Source organism: Nematolebias whitei, chromosome 15, assembly GCF_014905685.2.
Source record: "Nematolebias whitei isolate Nwh7 chromosome 15, NemWhi1, whole genome shotgun sequence".
NCBI lineage: Eukaryota > Metazoa > Chordata > Actinopteri > Cyprinodontiformes > Rivulidae > Nematolebias > Nematolebias whitei.
In genome coordinates, this window is record NC_056512.1 from 40569473 (window position 1) to 40590052 (window position 20580).

General features: G+C 41.1%; 3 protein-coding genes and 2 non-coding genes across 6 annotated transcripts in view; 1 reads left to right on the forward strand and 4 right to left on the reverse strand.

Moving 5' to 3' along the window:
* Positions 1-3302: 3302 nt before the first annotated feature.
* rpl3 (ribosomal protein L3) lies at positions 3303-7157 on the reverse strand. Its single transcript, XM_037689208.1, has 9 exons — positions 7133-7157; positions 6478-6670; positions 6002-6170; positions 5534-5669; positions 5144-5330; positions 4801-5063; positions 4629-4724; positions 4420-4539; positions 3303-3415 (listed from the first exon to the last, which is right to left on the reverse strand). Exons 1-9 carry the CDS (start codon positions 7133-7135, stop codon positions 3371-3373), a joined length of 1212 nt encoding a protein of 403 aa, XP_037545136.1. The 5' UTR covers positions 7136-7157; the 3' UTR covers positions 3303-3370.
* Positions 3487-3620, reverse strand: LOC119422239. Its single transcript, XR_005187409.1, has one exon. It is a non-coding gene; the product is annotated as a small nucleolar RNA SNORA54 (small nucleolar RNA).
* Positions 5407-5499, reverse strand: LOC119422242. Its single transcript, XR_005187412.1, has one exon. It is a non-coding gene; the product is annotated as a small nucleolar RNA U83B (small nucleolar RNA).
* Positions 7158-9351: 2194 nt separating the features above from the next.
* Positions 9352-15061, reverse strand: slc25a39 (solute carrier family 25 member 39). Of its 2 annotated transcripts, XM_037688693.1 has the most exons (12): positions 14914-15061; positions 13719-13824; positions 13522-13581; positions 13341-13388; positions 12862-12971; positions 12708-12775; positions 12096-12220; positions 11829-12002; positions 11386-11495; positions 10543-10624; positions 10256-10336; positions 9352-10181 (listed from the first exon to the last, which is right to left on the reverse strand). In XM_037688693.1, exons 2-12 carry the CDS (start codon positions 13813-13815, stop codon positions 10063-10065), a joined length of 1074 nt encoding a protein of 357 aa, XP_037544621.1. In that variant the 5' UTR covers positions 13816-13824; positions 14914-15061; the 3' UTR covers positions 9352-10062. The 2 variants fall into 2 exon arrangements, with proteins under 2 accessions (XP_037544621.1, XP_037544622.1); XM_037688694.1 differs by lacking the exon at positions 14914-15061 and having other exon boundaries at positions 13719-14143.
* A 996-nt stretch (positions 15062-16057) lies between these two features.
* The window catches only part of grna (granulin a), an 11782-nt gene continuing 7259 nt past the window's right edge, over positions 16058-20580 (forward strand). The window contains exons 1-7 of the mRNA XM_037688594.1: positions 16058-16198; positions 17606-17743; positions 17808-17936; positions 19534-19615; positions 19710-19816; positions 19999-20149; positions 20229-20348. Coding sequence (XP_037544522.1) covers positions 16058-16198; positions 17606-17743; positions 17808-17936; positions 19534-19615; positions 19710-19816; positions 19999-20149; positions 20229-20348 — 868 coding nt within the window. The remainder of the gene's footprint in view (positions 16199-17605; positions 17744-17807; positions 17937-19533; positions 19616-19709; positions 19817-19998; positions 20150-20228; positions 20349-20580) is intronic.

Genomic DNA, 20580 nt, shown 5'->3' on the forward strand with positions numbered 1-20580 from the left:
TTTTTAAATATACCTTTTTTTTGTTTGAACATTTGATGTTTACTCTGTTCCGTTGTGTAGAAAATGTGTTATTTTGAGATTAGCAAACACCTCGTTCTTTTTTATCTTCACATTTTAAACAAAGTCCACACTTTTATGGAATTGATGTTTTACTCTTTGATGGACAAATGAAATGTTTATTGGTATGAGGATGTGAGGTGGGCCCTGCTGGACCAGTTCCCGCCTGCGGCCTTCATCCTGTGTATTAATGGTTCCGAGTGTGTGTCCTCCTGTCTGACTCCACACTGCTGCACACACACACCCAGCCACTTCCCTCACCCTGCAGGACAGACTGTGTGCCAGCCGGACGACGGCGATGCAACACGCAGACCTGCACAGATTCACATGAATCAAACGCTTGGCTCTGCTTTCTGCTGTCCCAGCATGCACCTTGGTTACCTGGCCGCTGTCCCACTAACAACAGCTGCTACTACAGCTCTGGACTGGAGGTTCCTCTGCATGAAGGCACACAGCGCCACACGCACGTACGTGCATATGGACTCATTTGAAGTGGAGTCACCAAGCAAACAGACCTCATTCTTCTCTGACTCGTTTAATTTGATGGAGAAATTTAGGAAAAGAAGAAAGGGAGCAAGAGTTGCCGTGCAGTGACTGACAACATTAATCTTAAAAAGAGAAACACAGTCCAACCATAAAATGTAAGGTATTAACTTATGCTGATGCAAGACTGATGCAAACTTCTGAAACAGCTACATAATAACACGTAAGGATCAAACTGTGAGGAAAAAGTGGCAACAAAATGTAAAGAAGAGAAATATATACAAACCGGATTCCAAAAAAGTTGAGACACTAAACAAATTGTGAATAAAAACTGAATGCAATGAGGTGGAGATGGCAAATGGCAATATTTTATTCGTAATATAACAGATGACAGATCAAAAGTTTAATCTGAGTAAATGTAACATTTTAAAGGAAAAATATGTTGATTCAAAATTTCACAGTGTCAACAAATCCCAAAAAAGTTGGGACATGTAGCAATAAGTGGCTGGATAAAGGAAACTGAGCATATGACAAACCGCTGGAAGACCAATTAACACTAATTAGGCCAATTGACAACATGATTGGGTATAAAAAGAGCTTCTCAGAGTGTCAGTGTCTTTCAGAAGCCAAGATGGTAAGAGGATCACCAATTCCACCATTGTTGCGCAGAAAGATAGTGCAACAATACCAGAATGGTGTTACCCAGCATAAAATAGCAAAGACTTTTAAGTTATCATCATCAACCGTGCATAACATCATCAAACGATTCAGAGAATCTGGAACAATCGCTGTGCGTAAGGGTCAAGGCTGTAAAACTCTACTGGATGCTCGTGATCTCCGGGCCCTTAAACGTCACTGCACCTCAAACAGGAATGCCACTGTCAAAGAAATAACAGAATGGGCTCAGGAATACTTCCAGAAAGCATTGTCAGTGAACACAATTCACCTCCACATCCGCCGTTGCTAACTGAAACTCTACAGTGCAAAGAGGAAGCCATTTCTAAGCAAGCTCCACAAGCTCAGACGTTTGCACTGGGCCAGGGGTCATTTAAAATGGAGTGTGGCAAAATGGAAGACTGTTCTGTGGTCAGATGAGTCACGATTTGAAGTTCTTTATGGAACACTGGGACGCCATGTCATCCGGACCAGAGAGGACAAGGATATCCCAAGTTGTTATCAACGCTCCGTTCAGAAGCCTGCATCACTGATGGTATGGGGTTGCATGAGCGCTTGTGGCATGGGCAGCTTGCATGTCTGGAAAGGCACCATTAATGCAGAGAACTATGTTCAGGTTCTAGAACAACATATGCTCCCATCTAGACGTCATCTCTTTCAGGGAAGACCCTGCATTTTTCAACACGATAATGCCAGACCACATTCTGCAGCAATCACAGCATCATGGCTACGTAGGAGAAGGATCCGGGTACTGAAATGGACAGCCTGCAGTCCAGATCTTTCACCTATAGAGAACATTTGGCGCATCATAAAGAGGAAGGTGCGACAAAGAAGGCCCAAGACGATTGAACAGTTAGAGGCCTGTATTAGACATGAATGGGAGAGCATTCCTATTTCTAAACTTGAGAAACTGGTCTCCTCTGTCCCCAGACGTCTGTTGAGTGTTGGAAGAAGGGGGGATGCCACACAGTGGTAAAAATGGACTCCAATCTATCAGTCGAACATGCATGTTGTTGGTCTGTGGGAGGAAACCGGAGTACCTGGAGAAAACTCACGCATGCACTGAGAGAACATGCAAACTCCACCCAGAAAGGCCCCCAGGATTTGATCCAGTGACCATCTTGCTGAGAGGCAACAGCTCTACGAACTGAGCCACCGTGCCGCTTGCAAAATAAACAACCACACATTAGCTTACCAACAAAAAGATGCAAAGAAGCATTTGACAAAATAACACTCTGGCACAGAGATATTAAAAATAAGCAAAATTAGATTATGGCTGCATATGTTGAAAATGTGTCTTTACATCAGTGAGAGCAAAAGCAATATTGCAAAAAACAAAACATTAAATTTCAAGTAGTATGAATCATGTTCCGTCTCAATCGTCTTGATGCTCTCACCTGGTTTAGATGCTGATCTCGTTAAATATCAAGTTTTTCTGAAATCATGCAGCTCTAGCAGCTGACAAATACAAAAAAGAGGCACTTTACAATAAAGGACATACTTCATTATGCAGAAAGGATGACATCATCTAACCATGAACAAATAAAGGAACAGAATTGAAACGTCATGTTCCAGAACTGCTTTGGTAAAGAGATCAAAATCTTAAAATGCTGCTCAGGAGAGCCATCATCCTTCAGCTCCAGGTGAGGTGGAACCTTGAAAACCTGTAAATCCACATTTCTGCTAAAAATTGCTGATTGTGCACATACGTCTCAGCGGAGCATTTAACAGGAACCCTAACTGGCCTGTTGAGCCTCCCTGGGTCTTCACTACCTGCTGAAGTAGAGGTTTTAGTTCTGGAAGTGGATTGAGTAGATGATGCTGGAGCTTAATTATCTTGTGACTGCAGCAGCTCTGCTGTCAGCCAAATGCAAACTTCACAGCTCAAGGACAGAGCCCGTTTAAATAAAACATGCAATGGTTGCTAAACTTTGTCCATCAGTTCTGCATAGGTGGCCGCTTTCTACGCAGCTGACGGCAACCTTTTTAGTTGCACACAAGACTGGAAGCTCAGCCCAAATTATGTCAAGTGCAACCAATTCTACTTAAAAGTTTAATCACATTCTTCCACAAAATAAAAACAGTTATTCCTTTGATTTTCTTTTTTTATTAAACTCTGCAGAACAGTAGCGATGGCGACAGTCAAGTTCCGACATTAAACAGTCTCTTCTTTGGCGAGGCGGTCCTTCTTGAGGGGTCCCTGTGAACAAAACGAGAAACCATCAGCCGTACGTCGATACTTCAACAAGTCTGCGACGGGCTCAGAGCAGCCGGTGTTTCCAGAGAGTGAACAGGGAGTCGAGCACAAACAGGCACTGCTCCCCTGCCTCACTGGAGATCACTGTGGCACTGGAATGGAACTCATGGTTCATACGGACAGATGAACCAGGTTACGAACAGTGCTCCATATAGTAAAATAAAAACATGAGCATTTTTACAAAGTTAATTGTGGCTGCATTGCTGTTAAGTTTCCACAAAATTCATTATAGGCCTGTCACGATAACACATTTTGCTGGGCGATTAATTGTCTAAGAAATTGTGATAAACGATAATATTGTTTGAAATTTGATAATTTGTAATCATTGTCAAATTTAAGAAGAAATGTTGGTAATTATTGCATGTAGTAGCTTTTGACAACTAGATGGCAGTATAAGACTGAACTGAAGGATGGATAGCGAGGGAGCGAGCAGTGTGTTAAAGAAAAAAGGGAAGTAGCCCCCTTGACGCGACATGGGTTGTCTCTAGTTTTCAAAAATGGCATATGCTTGGTGTGGTTTGAGCTCTTTAGCATAGCATTTTTCACACAAATCTTCAAATAAAAAAATAATAAATCAGTAAACGAGTTCAGTTTCTTTTTGCAGAGAAAAACAATTTTTTTTAGACGAAGGCACATTGGTGCCTTTTGTCATCCAGTGTCTTCAGTAGAAAGAGACACGAAGAAACGATAAAGCTGATGAATATGAAGTAATTTTCATTCATCATTGATTGATAATTGATTTGTTTATTGTGACAGGCCTAGTTCTTTATAAACAAAATTTAAATAAACAGCAGGAACTTGCAAGACAGTCAAAACTAGTTACTGAGATAACTGCATCATCCTGGTACTTTCTGTTTAGATCAGTAAAGACTTGACTGACGGAAAAAGACAATGTTTCATCTCAAGCTCTCCTGAATAAATTCGAACAGTTTTTAATCAAGTCTCACCATAAAGGCCTTCTTCTCCTCCACGGTCTGGAAGCGACCATGACCGAACTTGGAGGTGGTGTCGATGAACTTGAGGTCGATCTTCTCCAAAGCACGGCGGCTACTCTGCACCAGCAGAGACTGGAGGAACATATCAAGAATTTGAGTTTTTCTTCCCTTTTCATTACTTCGACAGTACATTTGGCTTCGACAACAGGTTTGTGCCTCACCTTGCGCAGAGTCAGCACCCTCTTCTTGGTTCCAACAACACAGCCCTTCACCATGACAAAGTCGTTGTTAACCTCTCCATAGTGGACAAACCCGCCCTGTAATTTATGGACAATCGATTTAAACATTTCTGTTCTGGACTTCAGAAGTTAAATCAACTTTTAGGTCTCTTACCAGGGGGTTGATGCTCTTGTTTGTCAGATCGTACTCGGTGGCGGCGTTATTCTTGACCACTTTGCCATCCTTGGTGTGGAAGCCCTGGCCAATCTTGTAGACCTTCTTGTTGATTTCTGTACGATGGTGGTAACCCTTCTGACCAGCGCGGGCCACGGAGAACGCCACACGGGCCGGATGCCAGGCACCGATACAGGCCACCTTACGCAGACCACGATGAGTTTTGCGAGGAAGCTTCTTTGTGTGCCAACGGCTGGTGACACCTAAGAGAAAAGACATAAAAAACGTTTTAATAAAAATAAATAAATAAGGTTTTTATCTCAAAGCAGGATCACAGATTTACCCTTGTATCCGTGACCCTTTGTAACACCGATGACGTCGATCATCTCGTCCTGGCCGAAGACAGAGTTGACAGGGATGGCTTGCTCAAGCTTCTCACGAGCCCAGTCCACCTTGTCAGGGATGGTGCCACCATTGAGCTGCACCTCCATCAGGTGAGCCTTCTTCTGCCTCAGAGGCAACAGACGCATCTGTACACAAAACGTGAGGAAAGCACAGAAAATGAACAACTGACACCACATTAAAAAAGGAGTTTGACTTTAGCTTTAGGGTCTCAGAAGGAAGGCAGCATGGAAGATATCCTCATAAGTGTCGGGCGCCATGCCTGACGCAGGTTCCGTGGTCTCGTCACTGACAGAACAGGATAGTAAATTTTAACTCGAGTCCAACTGACCTGTGTGTGGGTGATGACTCTGATGACCTCACAGTATTTCTTCATGGTAGCAAAGTCTTTCTCCAGCTGCTTCTTGCCCTCGTCATCCTGCCATTTCTTGCAGTATTTGGTGAAAGCCTTCTTCTTTGACTTGTACCTGAGAGAAGTACCAGTAAACATAATTTTGGCACAGGTCCCTCATGACCCCAAAGGGCCAGCGGAAGAACACAGTGCACAGCTGATAGCTCTCCCTTCAAGGATAAGGGGGCAGTGTCAGCCAAGAAAGGTTTTGGCTCATGGCAGTTTCTAAGCAGCACTTTCCACTGGCCAGAGGAGCCCGGAGCTCATCAGGGCACACGGCGCCTGAGCGGAGCTGCCACAGAGGGGCCACCGAAATGTTAGACTCACACAGTGAAAATGTAGTTCTGCTTTATTTTCACTGGCAACTAACAACTGCTTCAGCTCAAGACGACTCGGGTTCGGACTCACCAGTTCTTGTAGAACCGACGCTTGCACTCGTCACTGATATGCTCAGAGAAGACGGTCTTGAGGGTACGCAGGCCACGGGGGGTGTTGACGTAACCCACGACTCCAACCACAATCATGGGAGGAGTCTCAATGATGGTCACAGCCTCAACTACTTCCTTTTTGTTCATCTCTGCATAAGTGGTAAAAAAAAAAAAAAAAAACTGCTCATCTAGTTCGAGCTTTACAGTCTTGAATTTATTTATACGATTAGTATAAACTGCGTTCAGTACTCGACATTCAACAGGGGGGTTTACACCCATTCTGTCCGCCCGTCGAGAGTCTCATCACAAGCAGAACATTTTGAGAACTTTATTTTGATACATAAATAGAAAATACAAATTTTGCTTGTGATAAATTAGGAACAGGTTGCACAAACAGTTCTGAGGACCAGAACCTACTGTTGCAGAGGTCTTTAACGTTAGTTCTGCAGTACTTACTTGAGCCGGGTCTGTCCACCTCACGGACGATGTGGGTCATGCCGGCTTTGTAGCCCAGGAAGGCGGTCATGTGGACGGGCTTGCTGGGGTCATCCTTGGGGAAGCTCTTGACCTTTCCCCGGTGACGGCGGCATCTCTTCCGGGGCAGGAAGCCTAGAGATCCGTGGCGAGGAGCCGAAAACTTACGGTGGGACTGTGAAATGATGAAAGAACCAGTTAGATGCTTCATATTTTATGTTTATCGAGTAAACCTGGAACGATCTGTGAAATTTAACATTCATTTCAGTGAGCAGTTGCAAAGTCAAACGCTCCTGACAAAAACTTAAGGATTACAATACAATCATTTAAAATATTACTTTTAATCCAGCAACTACACTTATGTATTCACTTAGTACTTATATTATTACGTCTAAAAAAGACGTATGTATCGGCCTAGTTTAAGCAGCCATTTTGGACCATGAGTCACCGGTGAGGCTAAAACATGCATCGCTAAAGCTACAGTTACAAACTAAAATGCTTAAAAATATTTGTGACTGTCTAATTGGGAACATAAACAAACACGCTTCGATAGCTTTAGAAAAGAAAAAGAGAACGGATGTGTCAGATGGTTCTTGGATTCTTGTGAGATGTCGTGCGATGACAAGAAACAACTCACCATTTTGTCTCCCGTCCGAATGAAAGAGGCCTAAAATTTCGCAAACAGCTATTTTATACAAAACAAAGTATCGCGCGAATCAGCGAGACTATACAGATAAGCCCCGCCTACGAGATTTCGGCCGTGGCCCTTTTAATACTCTGCCACTAGATGTCGCTGTCGACATTTATAGTGTAAATAATTCACAGCGCAAATTATTTTTCAGAGTCAGAGATTATTGTCATTCGCACCTCATGTGGTACATGTGGTGGAGCGAAATTATGTACACAGGGTCCCAGTTACATCCAACAATAAAATGTATAAGAAAAACAATAATAACATCTAAGATATGAACTAAGAAAAACATCAACTAAATATACACTAAGCACTCATAACATAAAAACATTGAACATCAGCACAAACATGAACATGAGTCTGTGTGAGCGGATGAGCACGCATGAACACATCAACATTTAAACAGATCAGCAGCAACATGATGTAGTTTTTCACAGTGATTATTCTAGTTAGAGATTCATGAGTCTAACAGCCTCAGGGTAGAAGCTGTTCCTCAGTCTAGTGGTTCTACACTTAATGCTCCTTAACCTCCTTCCTGAGGGGAGTGGGGCAAAAAGTGTGTGTGCTGGGTGAGTGAGGTCCTTCATGATGCAGGTGGCCCTCTTCCTGCATCTGGAGGTGTAGATGTCTGTGATGGTGGGGAGGCTGACTCCGACAGTCTTCTGTGCAGCCTTCACCACTCTCTGCAAAGCTTTTCTTTCTACAGCTGTGCAGCCTCCATGCCACATGTTGATGCTGGAGCACAGGATGCTCTCCACTGCACACCTGTAGAAGGAGGTGAGGACCGAGCTTCCCAGACCAGCTCGCCTCAGCCGTCTGAGGAAGTAGAGTCTCTGATGAGCTTTCTTGATCAGGCTGGTGGTGTTGTTGCTCCAGCTGAGGTTGTTGTTCATGTGTACACCCAAGTACTTGTAGCTGGAGACCACTTCCACCGCAGATCCTCTTATGTTCAGGGGGGTGTAGATGTTTTTGTTCCTTCTGAAGTCCACAATCATCTCCTTTGTCTTCTTCACATTGATGTGAAGGTTATTCTCTTTGCAGCAGCTCTCCAGGTGTTCCACCTCTTGCCTGTAGCTGGACTCATCATTGTTTGTGATGCATCCCACCACCGCTGTATCATCTGCAAACTTTACAATGTGACAGCCTGGATGGGTAGCTGCACAATCATACATGAGCAGAGTAAACAGGAGGGGGCTTAACACACATCCCTGAGGAGAGCCAGTGCTGAGGGTTATGGTGGAGGAGGAGAAGTTGTGGATCCTCACTGACTGTGGTCTGTTTGTTAAGAAGTCTAGTACCCAGTTGCAAATGGAGGGGCTTAGTCCTAGTGTGGATAGTTTGTCCATCAGGGTTTGGGGGATCATGGTGTTGAAGGCGGATGTGAAGTCCACAAAGAGCATACGGATGCAAGTTTTTTTCTGCTCCAGGTGGTTGAGCGCAGTGTGGACCACAGAGGAGATGGCTTCCTCTGTTGATCGGTTCTCACGGTATGCATACTGATGAGGGTCCTCGTTGATGGTTGTTTTGATGTGTCATGACCAGTTTTTCGAAGCATTTAGCGACTATCGGGGTGCTCAAATCCTCACAACTAAAGTAAATCAATAAACACATTTGAGATTAAAACGGTAATTTTTGCAATTACAAATATACCTTTATATAAATGCAGATGGTAACACCATTTGCAGCGGTGATGAAAAAAAAAATCATGTCTTTTGATTATAATCATCATTTTCAGCAGTTCTTGTGTACAATATCAAAACTTTTTTGCCCTTGTGACTATTTAAAAAGGGACATTTTAATGACACTGCTATAAATAAATCACTTTTTACGCACGAGTCGGGTTGTAACATTTTAATTCAATATGCATTTATAATAAAAAAAAATAATAACAAAAAACAATGTTTGTGGTCCAGTGTTTTTCTTTTTTTGTATATTTTAAAGCGTTTATTCACCAGAAAGCTTCACTAGGCAACATTTTGAAAACCACTCAAGAGTTTCCCCAAAGGACTTCCTGGGAGTTTTGACAAATTCTTATTTTTGACCGAAATATTTTGACGTACAGCAACACATGCTCAAAGCTTTAAGACATGCTGTAACATTCAGTACGACTTGCTTCAGTTTTGCCATTGTGAATCAAGCATACCATCACCAAACAAAATGTTGCATGTCGTAAAGTGTGGCATTTATTGAACGCACATAACAAAAACAGGCATATATCCAAACACTTAAACATTTTGCTCTGAATGCTTTGCAGTTTCACAGCTCTTGATGCAAACATAAAAATGCCAATTTTTTTTCCAGCATACAAAACGTATCAATCATCTACACAGCAGATAATTGTGGAAAGTTGCCATGCTTTACTGTTGAAGGACAGATTATGCAGAAGAGCAAATGGGGTGGAGCAGCTTATCTGGACTCTGTACTGCAAAGGGCTGCACGCACCATGCACTTTATGGAGCGGTGAGTGAATTTCCTGCTGACTCGTGTTACAGTACAGGTGAAGTCTTTGGGAGTCATGCAGATTGGGCTAAGTGGTCTCAGCGTCGTCATCGAAGATGCTGCGTTTGAACTGAATCTGCGGCACATTCCTCAACACATTCAGTGAAAGTTTATTCATTAAACCACTACTTCACTTTCACCTATTTAAAAAAAAAAAACAAAAAAAAAAACAAAGTCTATGTTCTCTCAGGATCTAGATCAAATGCCTTATTATGGCCAAGATGGTCAGTGTGTCAAGTTTATCTTGTGTTGAGAAATAAAATGAAATAAAAAAAATAACACCAGGCTGTCCAGTCCCTCAAGCTTTTATCTGAGGAGACTCGATCCCAACAGCATGTTTACCACAGGGACACCCCCCACCCTCCCCCCGACAGCCTTCAGGTTGCCAGCTGCTGCTGATCAAGGTTCATCTGTTGAAAGAAGGCCTTCCCAAACTCGTAGCTGCTTATCATAACGGCACAAGCTGGAGCTACTTTGATCACCCTGGGCATGAAACCTGGAAAGAGAAACATGTTTTCACTTTTCAGCAACCAAACACATTTTTAGCAACATAAAAACGATGGAACGTACCTGCAAAAAGGCCTCTGTAGCCCAACTCAGCCCAAATGTCCTTCATTATGCACCAAGTGGACATGTTTTTCTTCAGGTAACCTATAAAAGACACTGCTTAGGAAAGGCTTTTCACATAAAATCAAGAATTTTACACAACCTAAATGCGCCTGATGCATGCTCAATAATCCAGGCGGATAAATCTAACAAGGTTGAGTCAGATCCTTTCCACAAAGAAGCATCCATCCAGAGGACCCGACTCAACCTTGCTAAACTAAATGCATGTGTAAAGTTTGTAAAACACAGACCTCCCAGAGTATCCATCTCTCCAAGCTGAATCTGCCTCCGAGTTTTTACGACGTCAAACGGCAGCGTGAGGACAGCAGCAATCTGATCATGACAAACAGGAAGTCACTTCCGGAACCACAGCGGCCAAGTTACAACCACACAGAGCTTATCTTTTCTTAAAGGATAACTAATTAGGTAAAAACTATCTTGATTTATTGCTAAAGCGACGCTAACACCTGAATGTGTGTCGAACTGTGTCCTGGTTAAAATACCTGTAACAGGCTCATTACCCAAAGACTGATATCAGATATCTGAATGTTGTAAAAGTCATTCTTACATAATATCGGTTATTTGTGATGAATAAGTCATAAAAACAGATCGATTAGGTTGCCCTTTTGTTGACTTTTACTAGAAGCTAACCAATTAGCTATTTTTTCCTCTAAAATGTTCATAAAGTCTGAGTGAGCAGAAATGTCTATTTTATTATCATTGTTTTCTAAAACTATTCTTAAAATTTCACGTGTTGAAATCTGATGCAACTTTTTCCTGTGGTCTTGTCAGGCCAGTTAGCAGCCATCTTACAATTAATGGATGCATAAAACCAGTGGTTCCCAAAGTAAGGGTTGGGAGCCCACTGTGGGTCATTGAACATTATTAAGTGGGCGTTCTCAGACAATCTGCAGAAACCCAATTAAATCTAAAAACAACCGCTGATGTCATAACTTCAACACAGGAAAGGCTAAAAGGTTTGGGAACTGCTGCATTAAATGTTACTTCTGTGTGGTAAAATGAAAACAAACAGCTAAAAGCATGTTAAACTGTGATAACCGAGGTTCAGCTTTTATTTATTTTTTAGTTCTTACAGCTCCAGAGACAGCTCCGGCAGTAAAGCTGACGGAAAAGTTGGCCTGAGGCATTTGGTACCGTTCACACAGCCTGGACTTCACCAGCTCATAGTTAAACCAGTACAAAGCTGCAAAAACACACAACACAAGGTTGGTTCTCTTGTAACAATTAACAAATTTATGATAAATGATTATTATGTTTTATTTTTTTTAAACAAGTCTCATAATTTTCATCTTATTTTAACTGTAAAACTCCTGAAAGCAGAACTGCAGTCAAAACATCAATATCTGTGATTTCAAAAGCGTTTTTAACTTTATATTTTTGCTATATTCAGCAGAATATTTAACAATACGAGATTATATTAGCTCCACGATTGGCGAACGCTGTAACCAACAGGATGTGAAGAAACATTTATCTGTCTCTGTAGCAGACCGGTGAACTGCTCATTCACGTTTCTCACCTGAAAAGGGCACGTCTCTGAAGACGGTGGGTCCCCAGCCCCTCCACAGGGACAGCAGACCGCCCTGGGCCACAGCAGAGCGAATACAAACCTGCAGCTCGCTGTAAGTCAGCTTTTTGGACTGCATCTTGGTCCTGACCAGCTCCAGGGGGCTGATCACCGTCACAGCTCCCACTGCAAGACACACACCAAACCGCATGTCAAAATGTAAGAAACACACCAACATAAAAGAGCTGAGATACCCACATGAGCTTTTCATGCACTTACATCTGGCAAGACCTCCAGCGAGAAGAGGGATATGGTTTCCCTGGAGACCCAGACCGAACCACAGGAAGTCCCTCAGCTGGTCGTAGCAGGTGAAGTAGATAATTGTGGCTGGCACCGCCATAACCCTACACACACACAAAAATGAAAAAAGTGTTGGGATTTTTCTGTGCAAGAAGTATTTTAGTATAGTAAACATTTATGTTTGGTCGTTTAAAACTATAAAATAAAGAAATAAGATTGCTACATCAAGAATAGCTGCTCAGACTCGCTCTCTTATCCTTATTATTTACATGATTTGGTATGAAATGTTGTTTTTGAGTAACTTTGAATTTTGCGGCTGCGGGGAGTTCAGCGATGGCGTTAGATTTGGTCTCGTAAAAAATGGTTGGGAGTTTTCAAGACTAAAGAAGAAAGAGTAAAGAATTTGATAGATTCTTAAACCTGACACATCCATCAGTTTGGATCTTCTTTATTTAGCCAAAAATATTTCAAAGGAACAAGATTACTGGGCCACATCCAGTTTCCAAAACCTCCTCTGAGCTGCAGCCTACATAAAAACGACAACTCTCTTCATTTATCTCGTTGTGTAAATATTTCCTAGAGGTCACTCACAGTGTTGGTGGCAGCCCACTCCACAAAGACCGAAGTCCTTCATGACGGGTGATTTTCACAAAAGCATCCTGTGACAAAAACAAACAAACAAGGCTCAATTTGTGGAAAATAAATGCACAAAAATAACAATAAATAAAAAAGGGGTGTAACTTACAAGAGTCCCACTAAAATGTGTTGGTGTTTTGTACCAGCTGGTACAGCTGGATCCGTTGCGACAGACATAGATGTGGTCCATCAGTCCATTGCAATACAAAAAGCACTTCCCTGGAAAGAAGAACCAGCAATCAAACTAAGCATGCACCGACTGTATAAACCCATCCACTGCTAGCAGTTTACTTATTAACTGCAACTCGGCTTAATGTGAACATGCAATCTGGATTATACAAGCCTTCACAGAAGAGTTGTTAATACCACAGGCTGACCAAACTGCCACTCAGAAGATAACATCAGGCCTGTCCTTGTTTCCATTTACTGCAAATATTTATTTAGGACTGGCTTCTAAAGAGACTTTTATTCGACTCTATTTGCAAAAAAGCTATTTTGGCTTGTCAAGCAGATATTGGTTGTTATTCTAGCACGTGGCCACACAGAAAATATCTGCCTTATTTGTTGCTGCAGCGGGTCAATACTCACATCTTGAAGAGCGGCTGACACTTTTCGGAGTGAGTTCACAGGCTAAAGCTATAAAACGAAGCAAAGAAAGGGACAGAAAGAAGGCAGGGTGTTATGACTGAGCCGATAAGAGTGGCAGGGTTAGTTTCAGGAGCAAAGCGATATCAAAGGACTAAAAAAAATACTTTTTTTGTTTTTGTACCTTGGTGGAAGGGTGTCTGCTGAGCCTGCAGCCTTATCTTCACAACGTCCAACGGTGTGACTGTAAACAAATCCACAGCTTCAATCATTACAACATAATACACAAAATAAGTGCAAACAAAACTGTACAAAAAACTCCACTTGAGTGAGCTTTTTTTTTTTTTTTTTTTTTTATAGACATCGCTTCTATAATCTAACCAAAAAGAGATGTGAGGAGGGCTCCAGTGCCAGAGGCCAGCATCTGCTGCACTGGAGAGATCGCAGCCACAGGGCCGCCAACGGTCCGCTCCCCCATCCTGCCCACCTGTCAGAACAAAAATAAAAAACAAACACACATCATCATGGCCGCCGAACTTCACAGGCGTCCTCCGATCCTGTCGAACCAAGCTGCAAGCTGAAGAAATTTAATCCCACAGTGACGTTTAACAACTCAGGAGTGACAGCGTCCCAAAAAGATCCGCAACCGAACACTAACAGCGTCTTGTTGTGTCAGAACTGAAAGGTGTGCGTTACCTGCTCCTGTCACCTCAAGGTAATTAGCTGGAAAGGCCCACATTGATGGAAGACGTGACCCTGTGGTAAAGCCTTGGCACGTTTGTCTTTAAAGTGAGCAGAGCAAGGCTAGGTGGAGTTGTTAAAACAAGGTCTTTGAAACGTTTTGATAGCTTATCTCTGACATGCATGTCTTCAATCTCACCATGCAGTCAATGAAGCCTCGCCTCCTGACCACAAGCCAAAATGGTTGCCCTAAACCACCACGATGCATCTTTTTTTGTTGTCGTTTCCGCTTTCTTGTCCAGCAGTCAAGTCTCTGAAGTCTTATTTTGTCTAACGATTTTAACTACGTACCTCTGGATTTTAGTAAACTGCTCTGCAACATCGTGTTTCTCCATTTCTGATAGTTAAAAAAAAAAACAAAAAAAAAACGTTGAAGGTTGCGTGGATTACAGAAATCTGCAGGGAGGATTGTCACGCAAACAAGTCTCGTGCTGACAGGATATACGTTTGTTAGAAAGCAAACTTCGGGTTAAATTAGATTACAGTTAAATTTCAACTGGACACTAAAAAACATCACAGTCCGAAACATTGATGAAATCCAGCGATGGTACACTTCGTTCTTTTTTTAGCGTTAGCTCGCTAACTAAATGAATATAGAATATCTAGTACAGTATATGAATATACTAGAGGTGAGCAGGAAGAATATAGTTTAATATTAAATTGAATTAGTTATCCAATGCCCTGAGTGAGGCTTGTTGCAAATGTGATCTTATTAACTGCTAACACGCTAGTTAGCTGCGTAACTTAGCTAGCTTGTTGTTGTTTTTCTTAAATAACTTGTTGTTGTTTTTCTTAAATAACCTCTTTTTAAAGACGAGGAGCTCCCATTACGCACCTCTACTTTAGCTGCCAGCCTCTTTTACAAACACACGAGTCTTCTTCACCCATATCAGTTAAAAGCCACTTCAAATTATTCAGGCCATCCATCGCATGCGTGCAGCCCGAATGCAAAACCTTTTAGGAGTCGAACAGTTTTTGGGTCACGCAGAACGCTCGCTTCTCCTTTGCCCCGACTCCGCAAACATATGCACTAAATCCAGCAGCGTTGAAGAAACGGAGAGCGGGTTGTACAGATGGTTTGGAGATCAGCGCGCTGCGTCACTTGGCTCCTCCCCCTGATGCTACCGTCGCATCTCTGGCGCCCTCTAGTGGACTGACTTTGCAATTGCACTGCGCCAGCTGCCTCGTAAACAAAAATAAACTACACGAAGGCTACACATCTTAAATGGGATTTATTCAGAATGATACGTCTAAAAATATTCATAATAATTAATTCAACAATTAATTAAAACGAGAGTTTCAGTTTTGCGACTAGATGATAGTTATGGAAATTAGGAGCTACTTTTCACCTCCTCTCTGTGGGCGTGATCTGAAAGATAAGATTGGATTTATTTAAGGGAATTATAAGACACAGATGAAACTTCTGCCTCCTCACAACAGCTTTTCTGACTTTCATAAAGGTAAGAGCATTAGGGAATTCTTTTGAATTCAAATCTATGGAAAAATGCTTGAAAAGTAAAAGAATTTGAAATTGCATTCTTGATGATTCACAAACTACTTTTCTTTTTTGTTTTAGTTTTATTAATGTTTGCCTGTTCTTTATTTTGTGTAACGTATTCATATCTTTTTGGCATTTCCTAAATTGTAAGTTAAACAAAACTGAATGTGTTTAATCTTCCCAATCTTGTGTTTGTAATGCTTTGAAAAGTAAAAGAACAAAAAGCACAAAAAGGCCGTACCAATGAACAAACAGCACTGAGTCTCTTTCAGACAGTATTGCATTTGTTATTACTTTGGTTTATTTTTAACACACAAAAAAAACAAGTCTAAGAAAGGTTACAAAATATGTATTCCCTCAGAACCAAGAGTTTGAGCAGCTTTTTGAGAAGAAAAACAATCCCTGATGTCTAATGAAAAGGGGGTCAACTGTGCATAATGTCCTTTTTTTTTAGCCAGTCTTTGTGTGATTCTTCCTGCAGATGCAGAGCTGGACGGTGATCTATGGGGCTCTTCTGGTCCTGGTTGGTGCTGATGAGTGTCCGGATGCAGGACGATGTAAGGAGGGACAAACCTGCTGCAGCAGCCCAACTAACGGCTACGAGTGCTGTCCGTTTGACCAGGTAGACCGAACAGACTTAAAACATTTTCTCAGAGCATTCTCTTTATATTTACAGGTGCACTGAAGCAGGGATGGAGATGATGTTAAGTAGTATTGCTGCAGTATAACTGTAAATGTTTCAGGGTTAAAATAAACAACTCAGCACAAATAAGGTGAATTTAGCAGCTTGTGCTGTGAACGCACTGTTCTGGTTTCCTGGAGCTAAACTTTGATCTGGTTCAGTGATGGTTGTTTCATTCGGTCTGATTTTTTTTGTCATCATTTGTACCAACAATAAACACTGTGCGTGAATAGAAACACGGACAACACTTGGCTCAGTTTCAGCACCCAAGCTTATCTCAATATTACACTATTCAGGTACATAACAGTACTTTTTCTGTGATTTTAAATAAATGATAAATGCCTCTTAAGTTTTTCCGATGTTCTGTTACAATTTGTTTAATTTGACATATTTTAACCCCTGGAGAAACCCCCAAAATCACATGTCTGATATACAGATTGCTAGATACGTTTTATTGAAGCTGGTTTTCACGCCGTCATACAAAGTCTAAATGAACTTAAATCAATATTTCTGTCTTGCCTAAATGTATTCACTCGTTCTGAACTGTAATTCCTGATGTATAGTCTCTATCCAACACATCCAAACCCAGTGCTGACAGTCAGCAGTGTGTTATAGAGCCTAACAAATATAATCCAAACTGAACAAATTAATATCCTGATTCATGCTCAATAATCCAGGTAGATAAATCTAACAAAGTTAAGTCAGGTCCTCTGGACGTTTTTTTTCTTGTTAAAACGTTTCGTCTTTTATCCAAAAAAACGATTTATAAGACTGAGTTTGTTGCAGCTCCTCAGACTGAAGAAGTCTTTTGGATAAAGATGAAACGTTTGAACAAGAAGAATCTATCCAGAGGACCTGACTTAAGGATTCAAGGTTCTTTATTTGTCATACGCACCACATGTGGTACATGTGGTGGAACGAAATTGTTTACACAGGGTCCCAGTTACAGCCAACAAAAGTATAAAATGTAAAAGAAAAACAGTAATAACATCTAATATATGAACTAAGAAAAACTAAAAACCTTGGTAGATTAACAAATTAATAATTTCCAAAGCTTTTATACTAAAATATATTAATATAAAATAATCCTAATCCAACCTTTTCAGCAAACATAAAGTATTTCATCTTTAGCAGGTCTACTTTTCCTTTCGTATGTCCATATCATGAACTTTAAAGACAATATTTGTCTTGCACACTAAATTAAAATGATTCTACTGTAGTACTATTCATCCTGAATAACGTTTTACCACTTTATGAACCAGATAAAGCCGCTAGGTTTACTCCATGCAAATGTTAAAAGACTGTATAATTTTGGTAGTCAAAGTGTTCGTCCTCCTGTCTCCACAGGCTGAATGCTGTGAGGACCATGTCCACTGCTGTCCAGCATGGACACTCTGCGATGCAGCTGCGTCCAGCTGCGTGAACGCCACCGTGTCCATCCCGTGGGGGGACAGGACCTCTGCTGATCAGCTTCCAGTCTCTAAAGTATGATCCATGGTTTTCCTTCATGAGCACAGATGAAATATTCTGAGCCGTGTTCCTCTTTCAGTCCTTCAGAATGATCAAGTCCTACGTGGGCGAGGACGACGATAACGTCTGTCCTGATCAGTCCCAGTGCCCCGCTGAGTTTTCCTGCCTGAAGGCTTTGACGAGGTTTGGCTGCTGTCCCTTAGCAAAGGTAATTAACCCATGCAGCGTGAAAAAGGTCCAGAACTTTTTAATAATTATTGTGAACGATTAAAAGTGATAATTCAGGAAGAAGATATCTGGAGCTGCTGACTTTTGTTTTTGTTCTTTACATTTATTAAAACTAGGGATGCACAATATTATCGGCATGGTATCGGTATCGGCTGATATTGGCGTTAAAGTTAAATATCAGACATCGGCCATTCCATCAGAATAACTCACCGATATAAAAGTCACTGTTTTTGTAGGACAACCAGCCAGTGACAAAATTTGACATTAAACATAATCCAAGTTGAAGTGTTACATCATTTTCATCCCCTTTTTCAGCATCTGCATTAGGTATGAGGCCAAACTGATAAAGACCATGCAGAATAATGTAGTATTTTAATTCCACAGCACAGAAAGCTGTGTAGTCTCTGTAAGTAGGTCTAAGGAATAAATATTTGTAATATTTGTTATCGGCTAATTAAGTTTTAAGATATCAGCATATCGGATATTGGCCAAAAATCCAATATTGTGCATCCCTAATTAAAAACAGTTAATTTTAGACTTTAAGTGTTTGTTTCTGCACAAAGTAAACTTGTCTTCAGTGCCAAATATTTTAGTTGCTTTAATTTTCTGAATGCCAAAAAAATTAAATGTTCAGTGCTAATTTTTTTTATACTCTTTTTAAATTTAAGTCACCAGTTGAAACTTACGGTAAATTAATATGTATTTAATGATGAGCTAATTTTCTAATAGATCCAATGGGTTCAAAATCCAGAATATAAAGTTTTATTTCTAGTTTTTCATTTAAATATTTCAATGTGCATTGTCTCTCTTGAGTTTTTTTTTTTTTTTTTTAGCTGATCTTTCCAAGTGCAATCCAAATTTTTCTAGATGTTTAGGACTCATTTAAAATGCATGAAAATAACAGAAAATAAATAATTTACATGTTTCAACTAAACGTCAAAATTCCTTTTTCATTTTTGCTTTATAGTTTCAAAATATTTATCGTAACGTCACGAGAACATGTAAAATGATGCAAATCATAAAGTAAGAATCAAAATTTTTCTTTTTTTTGTTTTTTACAAATATTGTTTGACAAATATTGCAGCTACGCTCACTCACATTTAGGAGTGACAAAAGGTTGAAAGTAGCCATCTTGCGAAATTAATCTTCTTGTGCACGTTATCTGATGAATAAATCAACTTGTTACTTTTAGATGCTCCCCCTGTGCACGCGTGGGTTTCCTCCCATATAAGCCAAAAACATGCATGTTAGGCTGATTGGTGACAATTTTGTTCTTGGGTTTGTCTCATTTGTCCATGTGATGGACTGTTGTCCTGTCCAGGACATACCCTACGTCTCACTCAACAACCCCTGAAGACAAGCACCAGCTCCCCATGACCCTGACCAAGGAAATTGATCCTCTTTGGGAAAAATTATGAAAAAGCTGCACTCAAAAAACAGCTGGACGTTAGCTGTAAATAGCCCACAAGTCTTTTGTTTTTACAGCTACCACATTTTTTGAAGGGTTTTGTTTAGAAAATATCCTTTTAAAGTTAAATTATGATGTGTTTTTTTAATTATTTCTTGACCTCCAACAGGGAGTCTCCTGCTCTGATGGCAAACACTGCTGCCCTGAGGGACACCAGTGCAGCATTGACAGCCGCTCCTGCATCATAAAAGGTTGAATTTCTTTGACAGTATTTATATTTTATTCTCACATACCACTGTTTTATCAGTTCAGTTAAAAATAATCTCTCTCGTGTGGTTGTGAAAGAACACGTGACTACAGTTTTGTGTAATGACGGCGTGTCGGAGTGTCCAAACGGTGCAACCTGCTGTGAAACTGCAGAAGGCCGGTGGGGATGCTGTCCCATCCCAAAGGTACACAGTGATTGATCTTTAATCAGCTGCTTCATGTAAATATAAGTACACACCATGAGTGAGATAATGATAGGGTGAACAGTCAAATGATGTCTTTGCATGTCCTGTCCGGACGTCCCCACATCGTCTCGCTCCTGCAAGGTTGTGAGGAGACACCTAACGTGACTTCACTGTCTGTGCAGGCCGTCTGCTGCCATGATAAGTTCCACTGCTGCTCTGAGGGGACAACGTGTGACGTCCAAAACATGAAGTGTCTTTCTGCATTTGGAGGAGAGTCCCCCATGTGGGACAAATTCCCTGCCAGGCTGAGAGCAGACTGGGAGATCCAGAAAGGTCAGTGTGTCCGTGTTGCAATAAATGTCCGGTTTACTCTCTTGTAACAATAAAACCTGTTCATTGTTTACTTTCACAGAAGGTGAAAATGTTATTTCTAAAGAAGCTGATGATGCTCAAATAAGAACATCCACTGAAGTCACCACGGCTGTTTTAGTTACTGCTTTTGAGGAGGAAGTGTCTCCTAAAGCAGCTACAGGTGCTAAACCATGTTCTGCTCTACACATCATGTTCTGTTCTACAAACCATGTTCTGCTCTACAAACCATGTTCTGTTCTACACATCATGTTTTGTTCTACACATCTTGTTCTGTTCTACAAACCATGTTCTGTTCTACACACCATGTTCTGTTCTACAAACCATGTTCTGTTCTATACAGCATGTTCTGTTCTACAAACCATGTTCTGTTCTATACATCATGTTCTGTTCTA

Coding starts and splice junctions, on each gene's coding strand:
- rpl3 (XM_037689208.1), bottom strand. Junction 5,064..5,143: donor AAAGGGTCACGGATACAAGG/GTAAATCTGTGA, acceptor CTTTTCTCTTAG/GTGTCACCAGCCGTTGGCAC. Junction 3,416..4,419: donor AGGAGAAGAAGGCCTTTATG/GTGAGACTTGAT, acceptor TTTTGTTCACAG/GGACCCCTCAAGAAGGACCG.
- slc25a39 (XM_037688693.1), bottom strand. CDS start 13,815: ATGGGGGAGCGGACCGTTGGCGGCCCTGTGGCTGCGATCTCTCCAGTG. Junction 12,221..12,707: donor AGTGGGCTGCCACCAACACT/GTGAGTGACCTC, acceptor GTGTGTGTGTAG/GGTTATGGCGGTGCCAGCCA. Junction 12,003..12,095: donor CGCTGGAGGTCTTGCCAGAT/GTAAGTGCATGA, acceptor TGTGTCTTGCAG/TGGGAGCTGTGACGGTGATC.